Here is a 12,960-nt window from a genome sequence, read left to right as displayed (position 1 = left end):
GTGTTGTATTCCTGTCTGGAAGCGCTGGCCTTGATGGAGACCCCAGGGATCAGGGAAGGTGGCAGAGACCAGTGCGGGCGGGGGGTGGGGGCGCGGCAGTGAGCAGCTCAGACTTGGATCTCATCCTGCCTCTTCTGTCTCCTGTGTGCCAAACCCACATATCTCATGTGCATATTCTTGTAAATCATCAAAAATTGCACCTGTTGCTCATGAGGCTGCGCGTCTTAAGTCTTTTCATCACTCCGCCCCCTCCCCATTTTCTAATCAGGCCCCCTGAAATCAAGTTCATCACAAAACTCACTGGTCCTGAGCATCCCCTTCCCCTCGCCACGTGGATCCAGAGCGTCTTTTGTGCAGAAGCGCTGGACCTCCCGCACAGCTGCCCATCCACTCGGCCCCTCCTGACTCGGCCTCCACTGACCCCGTGTGTCCACCCTCACTGTTCCCCCCAGGCTTGTGGCTGTCCCCCTCACCTGCAGAGCCTCCCCTCCCCACAAGCCCCAGCCAGCCTTTCCTGTGTCCTCTGGACCAGACCTGTGGCTTTGGACGCCCCATCCCTGCTGGGCCTTTCTCCCATCCCTGACTTCTTGGGGCTGTGAAGTCCCCTGGTCCCCCTCTCCCTGCGGTCTAAGCCCTCTTCTGGCGGCTCTGTGCCTCCTATGGCATGTAAATGTGCCCATGTTGGGGTGCTGAGAGCAGGGGGCTCCGGCGGGCTGTCTGCTGGGATGGGCGGGGCCGGGAGTGGGCGGGCTGTCTGCTGGGATGGGCGGGGCCGGGAGTGGGTGGGGCTGGGAGTGGATAGGCTGTGGGCGGGGGCCGGGAGTGGGTGTGCTGTCTGCTGGGAGTGGGCGGGGCTGCGTGCAGGGGTGGGCGGGGCCGGGAGTGGGTGGGGCTGGGTGGGCGGGGCCAGGAGTGGGTGGGCTGTCTCCTGGGAGTGGGTGGGGCTGGGGTGGGCGGGGCTTTCTGCTGGGAGTGGGCGGGGCTGTGTGCTAGGATGGGCAGGGCCGGGAGTGGGTGGGGCTGGGTGGGCAGGGCCGGGAGTGGGTGGGGCTGGGTGGGCGTGGCCAGGAGTGGGTGGGCTGTCTGCTGGGAGTGGGTGGGCGGGGCCGGGAGTGGGTGGGGCTGGATGGGCGTGGCCAGGAGTGGGTGGGCTGTCTGCTGGGAGTGGGTGGGCGGGGCCGGGAGTGGGCGGGGCTGCGTGCAGGGGTGGGCGGGGCCGTCTGGGAGTCGGCAGGGTGCCCATCTCCAGGTCGGCCCCTGTGCAGGCAGCTGGGGCCGGGCGGGCCCGGCGTGAGGAGCCCGGGGGACAGCCCCCCGAGTGACCGTGCCCTGCCCGCAGGTCGCCGTCTTGACGCTGACGCTCTTCCCTGTCCGGCTGCTGGTCGCCCTCCTCATGATGCTGCTCGCCTGGCCCCTGACGCTCGTGTCTTCGCTGGGACCCGGCGGGCAGGAACCGGAGCAGCCGCCGGCGTTGTGGCGGAGGTGAGTCCGAGTCTGCGGGGCTCCGGGGCAGTGGGGGGTGTCGCAGGGCCGTTTCTCCGTGGCTCAGTCCTCTTCCCCGTCCCGGCACAGGCCGCCTTCCCCCGCTGCGCCCCTGCCGCCCCTGCCGCTCCTGCTCAGAGGCTCCTTCCAGGACTCCGCGAGCCTCTTAACCGCTGTGCGGTGTCCCGAGCACAGGCTCCCGCGTGTTTCCTGCCTGCAGCCCCCGAGGCCGCGTGTGGGCTTGCTGCCCCGGGTTTGCTCTCTGCTTTTACACCATGGACGGTGATAAACCACAGCTTCATGTAGATGGACGTGTAAATGCAGCTTAACTAAAGCTCCCATCGGGATCCGGCAGAACAAAATGAAGTCACAGCCTTTTCTTGTGTTAAATACCTAAGGCTGTTCCTTAACTCTCTTTGCTGGGCTTCCCTGGGGGTTCCCTGCCTGCAGTGTCTGAGCCGCAGGTTTGATCCCTGGGTGGGGAAGATCCCCGGAGGAGGAAATGGCAACCTACTCCAATATTCTTGCCTGGAGAATCCCATGGACAGAGGAGCCTGGTGGACTACAGTCCTTGGGGTCACAAAGAGTGGGACAGAGCAAACACATGCAAAAGCTATTCCTTAACTAACTCTTCACTGTTAGTGAAGGGAAACAAGCCAGTGGAAGGATTTTCCTGGGTGTTTTCAGTGTCTTAGAAGACACTGTTCCTGTTAAAACCAAGGTGTTCACCACCTGCTGTGTCTATATCTCTGATCCATCCTGAGGGCCCTGGGATGGTTTATTCAAAACAGATTTGTTATTAGCTTTATCATTAATTAATAATAAAAATGTTACTAGTTTAGACGAGCCCACAGTCCAAACATGCCGCTACCTGTTCTGTGAATGAGGTTTTATTGGGGCTCAGTGCTGCCCACTCATTTCTGCACCAGCCCAGGCTGCTGCTGTGCAGTGAGGATTCCTGTGGCCAAGGCCAAGGGCCCACACAGCCTCAGGTGCCTGCTGCCCCGCCCCTAAGATTTACAGACCAACTCAAGTCCCTCCTGTCTCTCCCGCTGTCTGATGATGCCCTAAGAGGCTGCGAAATTGGTGTCTCTCCTGGGCCTTATGTCTACGCTGCCCACGTGCCGTGGTCAGAGCAGCAGTTACCACGTGCAGGGCAGAGATAGCCAGTTGCTAGTCCAGGGTTTTCTGAGCCGTGGATGAGCACCGCGCCTGGGGGACCCCTCACCCCCCTCGCGGCATTTCTCGTCCGCAGACCGTCCCCAGTTTCTAGTGAACCGTGGTTATTCTTCCTCCCTTGAAACCGGAGGCAGGTGTAGCCGGCTCCACAGGTGTGTCCCAGCACATCTGGGCCTCAGAGCCTGCCTGGTGTCACGGAGCTCTCCAGAATAAATGAGCAGGTCCGTGAGTGAGCGAACGAGAGCGAACCAGAGGGGGACAAGGGAGCCAGGCTTTCTAATCTTTTTGGAAATCATACTTTACCTTGAGAGTTTTTTTTAACTAAAGTATGAGGGAGTAGGGAGTGAAAGTCTCTCAGTCGTGTCCGACTCTTTGTGACCCCATGGACTACACAGTCCATGGAATTCTCCAAGCCAGGATACTGGAGTGGGTAACCTTTCCCTTCTCCAGGGGAGCTTCCCAACCCAGGGATTGAACCCAGGTGAATTTGGTACCAAATGTATAGTCAAGGAAAATAAATCCAGGCCAAAAAGGAATCAGAATTTCAGTTTCTCTGGATTGAAAACCTACAGAAACCAGAGATTTTGTAGTTTTTACCCAGAAGGAGTGATTTGATAAAAGTATCTTTATTCCCTGTTTCCTTCCTCCACCCGGGCTGGGCTCCTTTCCCTCCTGTTCTCACCTCGAATGGCCTCCGAGTCTGTCTTTTCACATAGGTGCCTCGGGGCTCCTTGCATTTCCCTGTTCTGACTCCCTGTGGCTTTTCTTGTCTGCAGTGATGCACTTGATCTCATCGGGTGATAAGTGGGCCACAGCCAAGTTTAGTTCCAGCAGCCCACTTCACAGAAGCATCGTGTATGTGTGTGTGTGTGTGTGTGTGTGTGTGTGTGTGTGTGTGTGTGTGTGTGTGTGAGAGAGAGAGAGAGAGAGAGAGAGAGAGAGAGAGAGACAGGCCCATGATGTGTCCCACGTGCAGAGACATGGGGTGGTTTCACGGAAGGTCTGGGTGTTCACATCCACAGAGACTGAGCATCGTTCTGAGTGTATGCTGGTGTGTGTGCGTGTGTGTGCATGAGTGTGTACAAATGCGTGTTTGTATGCCTGCGTGTGTGCGTGTGTGTGCACAAGTGTGTACAAATGCGTGTTTGTGTGCGTGCGTGTGTGCGCGCGAGTGTGTACAAATGCGTGTTAGTGTGTGTGCCTGTGTGTGTGCGTGTGTGTGCACGAGTGTGTACAGATGCGTGTTTGTGTGTGTGCCTGTGTGTGTGCATGTGTGTGCATGAGTGTGTACAAATGCGTGTTTGTGTGTGTGCCTGTGTGTGTGCATGTGTGTGCATGAGTGTGTACAGATGCGTGTTTGTGTGTGTGCATGTGCATACACGTGTTCGTGTACTGGCATGTACCCCAGCAGCACGCACACCTACCTTGTGTGGCTCTTCTGCCGTGGCCTCCATCGCCCGGGGAAGAAGTCGGGTGCTCTGGGCCTGTTGAGGTCAGAACCCAGCCCTGAGGGGCGCCAGGCGGCCGGCAGGTCTGGGGCCCCGGCTGGGCAAGGGTGGCGGTCAGGGTCACCATGGGCTTCCCTCACATGTGGCTTCTTGAGGTCACCTGCATATCCGCCTGCTATGGGAGGTCTGACCTTTCCTTCCTGTATTGTCTTTTTCCGTTTTATGGAATTTCCAGTTTTATGCTGCCTTTTACCAAAAGAATGATGAGCCCTGAGCGTAGCCTCAAAATTCTCTGTCCCCAAGGTCCCGCAGCCACGGCCTGGGGGTCGCTGTCCCCCCGGGACCTGGGGCCCTGACCCCAGCTGGTGCGTGTCCCTCTGCTGCTCTCTCGGGCGTGGTCTGCATTCCCTGGGCCTGTTTTCTTTTTGTTTGTTTGTTTTTCATCCAAGATTTCCTGGAGTATCGGATTCTCATCTCAGAAAGAAGATGCGTGGAAGGAGCTCGTTCCGTTTGTGTCTGGAAGTGTCTTTACTCTGCTCTGTGTGTTGGTGGGTGTTGAGTTAGGTGTAGAACTGACTCAGCGCTTTCGTGACACGCTGCTGCCTGCAGCTTAGATGCTAGAAGCCCACTTGTTCCTCTCTGGAAAGTTTCGAAGTCTCTGTTGTTGGAAATTTGGAAACTTTTGAAAGGAGATTGCATGAATCTTTTTTTTTTTCCTTAACAAAGTGCATTCTGGTCAGCGCCTTGACGTGGTGCTGGGACTCTGTGCCTGCCTTCAATCCGAGAAGCTGTTTTCTTTGTGTTTTATAGTTCTGTCTTGGCTTTTTCTGGCATGTTCTGGGAGGTTCCCTCTCCATTTTCCAGCCTTTCTGGGGAGCTGGCATTTCTGCAGGAGACATTGGATGTTCACACATGCTTTGTTTTTCTTGTCCTCGGGACGATTTCAGAGCACCCTGGCTCCGTAATGTACTGACGTGTGTGGGTCTCTTCTGACGCCTGCCCTGGGGTCTCCTCGGACCTTCCTCTTCCGCCCACACATCCGAGTCTAGGGCGCCTCCCTGTGTGAGGAAGGGAGGACGGTGGGGGCGAGGGCGGGTCCCTGCCCTTGTAGATCTGCCCCCGGCCCCCTCCCCGGAATGGCTCTGCATCTCCAGTGTGAACGGTGCCCTTGCCGCAGGAACGGGGTGCTGGCGCCAGCTGGGGTTGGCGTTGCCCCTGACGGGGCGTGGGCGGCAAGGCACTGTCCCCAATGGCCACGCTTCTGTTGCAGGGTCGTGGACGTGCTGCTCAAGGCCATCATGCGCACCATGTGGTTCGCGGGCGGCTTCCACCATGTGGCCGTGAAGGGGCGGCGGGCACTGCCCACTGAGGCCGCCATCCTCGCCCTGGCTCCACACTCCTCCTACTTCGACGCCATCCCCGTCACCATGACGATGTCTTCTGTCGTGATGAAGGCAGAGAGCAGAGACATCCCCATATGGGGAAGTGAGTGAGCCCCCCATCCCGCTGGGGGACTGAGCCCCATCCTGCTGGAGAGAGTGACAGCCCCTAACCTGCTGGGGGAGTGAACCCCCTGCTGGGGGAGTGAGCCCCCATCCTGCTGGGAGAGAGAGTTCCATCCCCCAGGCCTCAGGGAGTGAGCCCCTCATCCTTGTGGCAGTGGTCAGCACCCCCCATCCTGCAGGGAGTCAGTGAGCCCCACCCCTCAATCCTGCTGGGAGACTGCCCCCCACCCTGGGGGCACCGACACCCGCCCTGCTGCTGGCTGGTCCAGGTCACGTGACGGCAGACGCGTCTGCACAGGTCCCACCCCCGTGAGCTAGGCCCAGCACCTTGACCTCTGTGTTATGATTTCTTCTGATATTACTGTGGTTTTCATTTTTTATTAGCACACAAGTACCCTCAACTGTGAGATGTTAAAGCGCTCCTTCAAGATCTAACAGAGCGTGTTGCGCTTAGCTCACAGAAGCGCTGGACGCTGGGGCTAGCTCAGAGTCTGGGCCGGGGGAAGCTTCTGGGCTGTACCAGTCGCTGGGCTCACTGCCTCATCCTGCGTGGTTCCACCAGACCTCCCTTTCTCCCCATGGCCCTTTTTAGCAGCGTCGGGAATAATCAGTGAGGAAGGATGAAATAGTTTCAATCGCATGAAAAAGCAAACTGTTTCAAGACATGTGACAAAATATCACTGAGATGCGCTTAGATTTTTTGAGTGCTATGGACCCAACTAGGTAGAATTTTATTCTTTTTAAAAATGTTTTCTTTTCAGTTTTGTAAGACCTCCAGGAAATAAAGGTCATGAAATATTATTGTTTACAAATAGCAAAAATACTCAGAAAAGAAGCTCACAGCCCATCTTGGGCTCCATGAGGGGTGGCCCTAGGGCAGAGCAGGTGGAAACCGACCACTGTGGCCTCACCAGCCCGGGAGGGTAACCGACTTCCCCGGCCTCCACTTGCCGTCGGGTCAGAGTTTCTCTCCTGAGAAATACTTCCCACCTTTAAATCCTTATTCAAGGACCAGCGTGTTGGTTGTCACCATCAGCTTCGGTCAGGGAGTCCTGAGTGCGCTCCTGCCCCCACAAACACACACTCACACACACACACTCTCACACTCACATTCTCACACTCACTCTCACACACTCACATTCTCACACTCACACACACACTCTCACACACTCACATTCTCACTCACACACTCACATTCTCACACACTCTCACACACACACACTCACACTCACATTCTCACACTCACACACACTCACATTCTCACACACACACACTCTCACACTCACATTCTCTCACACACACTCTCACACACATTCTCACACTCACACAGACACATACTCTCACACACTCACACAGACACACACTCACACACACACACAGACACACACACACATTCTCACACTCACACACTCTCGCACACACTCTTGCACGCACACACACACACTCACACACTCACACACACTCACACACACACTCACACACACACTTGCTGGGGGCTAAGAATGGAGTCTGTTTCTTTTGTTTTTAACCATGCACCTTGCAGGGTTTAGTTCCCTGACCAGGGATTGAGCCCATGTCCTCAGCGGTGACAGCACAGAACTCTCACCTCTGGACCCCAGGGAACCCCTAAGAAGGGTCTTCTGTGTCCTGGAGTGGGAACCGAGCACCGCGGAGCCTGGGGTTTAAAACGATAGGAACGTGTGTTTGCTCAGCGTTCTGGGGGCCAGACTCCAAAACCCAGGTCTCAGCAGGCTGGTCTCAAAGGAGAACCCATCCCAGGCCCCCCCACCCCGGTGTCCGCTGTCCTTGCCCTCCTGGGCGAACCCGGCTGTGGCTGTGTCCCCTCGCCCTTGTCTCCGTCATCATCTGGCCATCTGTCCTCCTCACGAGGACACCAGTCCTTGAGCAGGGCTCACCCCGTGCAGTGTGACCTTATCTTGACTTGGCCACATCTGCAGAGGTCCTGTTTCCCAGAGAGGTCAGCCACAGGCCCAGGGAGGTCAGCCACGGGTCTAAGGAGTTCAGATATGTCAGCTGCAGACCCAGGGAGGTCAGCCGCGGGTCCAGAGAGATCACCCATAGGCCCAGGGAGGTCAGCTATGGGCCCAGGAAGGTCAGCTATGGGCCCAGAGAGGTCAGCTGCGGACCCAGGGAGGTCAGCCACAGGCCTAGGGAGGTCAGCCGCGGGTCCAGAGAGATCACCCATAGATAGGCCCAGGGAGGTCAGCCACGGGTCCTGGGAGGTCAGCTATGGGCTCAGAGAGGTCAGCTGCGGACCCAGGTAGGTCAGCTATGGGCCCAGAGAGGTCAGCTGCGGACCCAGGGAGGTCAGCTGTGAGCCTAGAGAGACCACCCATAGGCCCAGGGAGGTCACCGAGGGCCCGGGGAGGTCGGCCACGGACCTGGGCTCTCTGGCTCTTCCCTCAGTGACGCAGGTGACCGAGGGCTCTCCAGTCCGGCGGGTCAGCCCGTCTGCCTCTCTCCCGCCTTGTCGTCTGTGGCCCGCAGGTGGTGGGGCTCCCAGCCGTCCACTGAGGCTTCAGTGCCGTCCCTGCTCCCTTGTGGCCGGCACAGCCCGCGGGGAACCTCCGGGGGGCTCACCGCACCGCGGGCCGCCCCCACCGCCCCCACCCCGCACGAGCGCCCCGCCCTCTCTTTCAGCTCTGATAAAGTACATACGGCCGGTGTTCGTGTCTCGGGCAGACCAGGACTCCCGCAGGAAGACGGTGGAGGAAATCAGGAGGCGGGCGCAGTCCGGCGGGAAGTGGCCACAGGTGGGCGGCCTGCACGGATTTACTCCGAAAGACATGAACGTGGGGGTCAGAGGGGAAAGAGAAACCTGAGAGCCAGACGTGAATTCCCTGGAGACTGGACTCATTGTGTTTCACATTATTTTTGATAAGTGCAAGCCGAAGAATGTGCTTGTATATCAGGTATTTTTGGTTCTGTCATTTTAAAAATAAGAAATGGGGGAAAATAATTTTCACATGCATCTGAAGTTCCCAAGTCATCTTTTACGTTCTCCGTCAGAAACAGCTAGCTGGCCTGGCTCTGGAGTCAGCGGCCTCGTGCCTGAGTAGGGTACTGGGCTGCGTCCACTTGCTTCTCAAAGCTCTGAGCTTGCCCGGCACGCTTCGGTTCCCTCGGGGCACCAGGAAGGCTGGCCTGGGCTGTGGGGCAGCATCCTCGGCCAGAGGTAGCCGTGGGTGCGGTGTGACCCCTGCTGTGTACACATGTAGTTTTTCTTTTCTGCTGAGCCAACCTCGAGAAGCCGGAGCCCCGCAGGACTCTCTGGGTTCTGGCTGCTCAGAAAACAGTGATAGCCTTGCTGTGGCCCCCTGCCCACGGACAGGCAACCCCTGGGGGGCTGTGCTTCCAGGGTCCCGGCTGCCGCCCACCCCCAAGAATGGCATGACCCCGCCTCCTCCATTCAGCTCACCTGCCTGACCCAGGGTTGGACCAGCCCCCTGGAGCTGGTCTTTCCTCCAGGGCCCAGGGTTGAAAGCAGCATTATGGGCTGTATTTTCCAGCACGGGGGGGAAGCTAGCTTCCATCCCCCTGCTGGGAGTCAGTGCGAGTCAGAGAGATGGGAGATTCCCGTGACAAGGCGTTACCTTTGCTGCTGGTTCCGAGGGTGTCTGCGTTGCTGGCGCGGCCCCGGTCCACGAGGCCCGTCCTCAGCCTCACGCTTCCCGCCCGTGCGCCTCGTCCTGCCTGTGCCGTGGGCTGGCCCGTGTCTGTCCCACGCGGCAGCTCCGGAGGGCGCTGTGCGTCCTGCCACTGGAGACGCGTGCTGTTTGTGTGTCTGCGTTGCTTCCAGATTTTAGTAAAGCCAGCAGTCAGAGGGGGAATTCACGAATGCTTCTGTCTGCCTCTTACCTTTCTCCACTGAATGCGATTGAAGTGCCTGAACCACTTCACGCCCGGAAGAAGCAGGTTGGGAAGTTGGCCCCTGAACCGGCCCTTTGATGCTGAAATTTTTTTTTCCCTCTCATTTCAAGATAATGATTTTTCCGGAAGGCACCTGCACCAATAGGACGTGCTTAATCACCTTCAAGCCTGGTATGTAGTGCGCTGATTATCTCTCTCTGCGAGAAGGGGGGGAGGGCCCTCACTCCCGGCAGAGTGCCTCACCCGGAGGTGCTCTCATATCTGTCTCCTGCGACCTGGGGTTTGGTCTGAGCGTCCACAGCTGGCCCCCAGTGACCTCTGACTGAGAAGCCCACTCTGTGCTGAGACCCCCGGGCCGTACGGCGGGGGACGTGCTGCCGCGGAGATGAGACGTGTCCCTTCTCCGCCCACAGGTGCGTTCATCCCGGGGGTTCCCGTCCAGCCCGTGGTTTTGCGGTACCCGAACAAACTGGTGAGTGCATTCTCCTGGGCACACAGGTCCCGCGAGTGTCCTGGGCCTGAGAACGGCCCGGTGTTCCAGAGCGTTCCCCCGCACTCGCTCCTGAAGCCCTGCGCTCGTGGGTCAGAGTCCTGGCCCGTCCTTGAGCCGGACCTGTGGGTGTGAGATCTTCCCCCCACCCGCCCGTCTCCTCGGCATCTCTGCCACCCAGTTCACACTCGGGACATTTTAAAACTAAGTCCCAAAGGCTAGAGAGCGGGAGGGAGCGGGGTTAGCTGCCTCCGCTCTCGGTCCTCCGGGGGCACAAGCGCCCTCTTGACGGTGCTCTTGGCAGAGCCCAGCTCGGCTTCCAGGGCGAGCCCTGGACGAGGCCTCAGGCCCCGGTGCCCGTGGGCGCCTCTCCCCGGCCGCCCCATCTGTAACCCGCCCTGCCCCAGGCTGCATCCTGCCTCTGCAGGGGTGTGCAGCTCTGGGGTCCCTGCCTGCCTGGTGCTGGCTGCGAGAACCTCCCTGGGGGACCCGAGGTATACTCGCTCACACGAGCTCCCTTGGGAGCTTTGTCACGACAGGTCATGGCAGGGGGCGGGGGGCTGGTTCAGATGTGGTGGGATCCCTCTGACGTCTGTGGGCCCCGGAGGCTTTCAGCGCCCCTGCTTCCGAGCCGGGCCCGTGGGCCCCAGGTCTGTACGCTGACTCCATGCCCGCCGGTGTAGACGGACCCGGTGTCTGAACGCCTGTAGAGCCGGCAGCCACGTGGGCTGGTGCAGCCGTCCTTACGGCCCTGAAGAGGCTCGCCCCTTGGTCGGTTTCTGAGAATGAAGATCTGTCACCGACCTGTAGAGCTCTAGACTTCCCCCTCTCCAGTTTCTTCCATCGGCTCGTTTGAAGCAGAGCGCTGGGCGGCTCTGGGAGGAGGGTGGTCGCGGAGATGAGGGGCTCCGTCGGGACTCACGGCTCCTCTCCTGCCCCCAGGACACCATCACGTGGACATGGCGAGGCCCGGGAGCGTAAGTCAGAGCCCACGCTGTCCTCCCCTCCAGGCGCCACCGAGCTGCTTACTTTAGGGGTCGCCGCGCCGGCTGGCAGTTCAGTCTGGCTGCACGAGGCGGCCTTCCCCACACCCGGGATCCTGGGACTGAAGTTGATGGTCCTCCCCCCGGCGGGAGGGGAATGGATTCCTCTTCCCACCTGCGTCTGTCCGCTCGCTGGTTGAGCGCACAGCTTGACCCCGGAAAGAAAGGGGGCGCACGGGGGCCCGGGCGCCAGTGTGTGCTGGTGGTGGGGGGGGCGGCCCTCCCGGGGCCCCTGGCCTGCCCGAGTGGCGGAGGTGGCATCGCCAAGGCTGATGGGTGGAGTGGGAGGTGAGGGGCTGGGGGAAGCTGGGAGAGAATCTGGGAAGGGGGTCCTTCAGGTTCCTGGCGAGCTGGGCTTGGAGCGGGCCGTGAAGAGGTGGACGGTGGTAGGGGTGCCACGACTTCGGGCCTGGGGGTCCTGAGCCAGAGGCCAAGCAGGGGGTGCGGCCTCGGATCACGGCAGGCCGGCATGGGCGTCTCTGAGGAGCTCAGCCTTGTCCTCAGGGCTGCATTCCCTTTGAGATTCAGGCCCAGAAGGCTTAGCGCCTCCTGGAGGCCAGCCTGCTCCGGGGCGCCCTCTGCAGGGGGGCGGGGCGTGGAGACCCGGCGTCAGAGCTGCAGGAATTGAGGCTTCACCGAGCTGTAAATTTGTTCACGTTTAAGGTTGAAAATCCTGTGGCTGACGCTGTGCCAGCTTCACAATCAAGTGGAAATTGAGGTTTGTCTGGATGCGGCGTTACACAACATCGTGTCGGAGTCTGTGCTGACGTGATGTTTCACAGTGTTGCATTATGTCATGTTAGGGGCTCCATAGACAGAGTGTTACCAGGTTAGGTCTATAGATTTACGACGTCACATCGGGATCTCTATGGACCTGATATTACACATGATGCTGGTATCTGTGGGAGGTTACAGGTTATCTGTCTTGCTTCGAAGGCTCCATTTCTCATGGCTTCGTAGAGGGCTTCCCAGTGGTTCAGTCAATTTGTGTCTCTTGTGTGACCTTTTATCCACTCAGATAGCATTTTAAATATCCGCAGGAAGCTAAGCCCCTTGTTCCCTTATTATGGTTAGCGTAGCTTGACAGCATATAAAGTTCGCACACAAGCAGTTAATGATTCTCTTGACTTACATTTTCACCTGATGCTGACGTGGCTGGCATCGTGCCACTGAACTTATCACACTCTTGCCCTCTGTTGAATGTCTGGTCAGACCAGGCGAGCTGCCCACGAGCCTTCAGCCCGTCTCCAAAGTCCCAGTACCCGTGCTCTCTGCTCAGATAAACATGCCACATTCATGCAGCCTGTAAATTTAATCAAGTAGATGAGGAATAGAGTCTGTTTTCTTAAGAGTGGAATTCACTTGCTACTCCTACATCTGAAAAATGGAAGACTAGTCTTACACAGCGTAAAGCTTTTCATTTGCTGAGTAACGCTGAATTTACACATGATCCCGGCCTTCAGCCAGGCTTTCCACTTCAGTAGAAATAAGCCACTTAATAGAGGACTGAGCTGAAAGGGCCGTGGCCCGCGTCCAGGGGCGGCCGGCCCACAGCCCAGGAGGTTTGCTGTGGCTCGTCTGCTGGTGGCCGGGAGGCAGCGGCGGGGCGGGTCTCCGGGGAGGATGCTCTGTTTCAGCCTGGTTTCTAATTTTAAGAGTTGAAACTGTGTGGCTTTGTGACGCCGCTCTGAACTCCTTCCTGTGTCACTCTACAAGATGCCAGTGCTGAGGTGGAACTGCTGCAACTTGCAGAGTTTTTAAAAAGGTAGCAGTGAGAGCCTAGAGCCTTTCCTACTATGGAGCCTGGCCCAAGGCATGGGACTTACATACACAAAACACTGTGAGCTGCAGTCACACAGAGACCCGAGTTCCTGGGGCGATTTACAATGCAGTAGCTGTCCAAAAGCTGCTGAGAGCCTCTC

The 12,960-nt window shown here is 58.4% G+C and overlaps 1 protein-coding gene across 1 annotated transcript in view; it reads left to right on the top strand.

Annotated features, from left to right (window-relative positions):
• The window catches only part of LPCAT1 (lysophosphatidylcholine acyltransferase 1), a 39,178-nt gene that overhangs the window by 15,107 nt on the left and 11,111 nt on the right, over positions 1-12,960 (top strand). Inside the window, exons 2-8 of the mRNA XM_065905567.1 lie at positions 1,340-1,482; positions 5,380-5,594; positions 8,276-8,388; positions 9,616-9,676; positions 9,919-9,977; positions 10,938-10,972; positions 11,702-11,756. Coding sequence (XP_065761639.1) covers positions 1,340-1,482; positions 5,380-5,594; positions 8,276-8,388; positions 9,616-9,676; positions 9,919-9,977; positions 10,938-10,972; positions 11,702-11,756 — 681 coding nt within the window. The remainder of the gene's footprint in view (positions 1-1,339; positions 1,483-5,379; positions 5,595-8,275; positions 8,389-9,615; positions 9,677-9,918; positions 9,978-10,937; positions 10,973-11,701; positions 11,757-12,960) is intronic.

This window comes from Muntiacus reevesi, chromosome 14 (genome assembly GCF_963930625.1).
Source record: "Muntiacus reevesi chromosome 14, mMunRee1.1, whole genome shotgun sequence".
NCBI lineage: Eukaryota > Metazoa > Chordata > Mammalia > Artiodactyla > Cervidae > Muntiacus > Muntiacus reevesi.
Note: the sequence above shows the minus strand (reverse complement) of the source record. Positions and strands in the feature narration are given on the sequence as shown.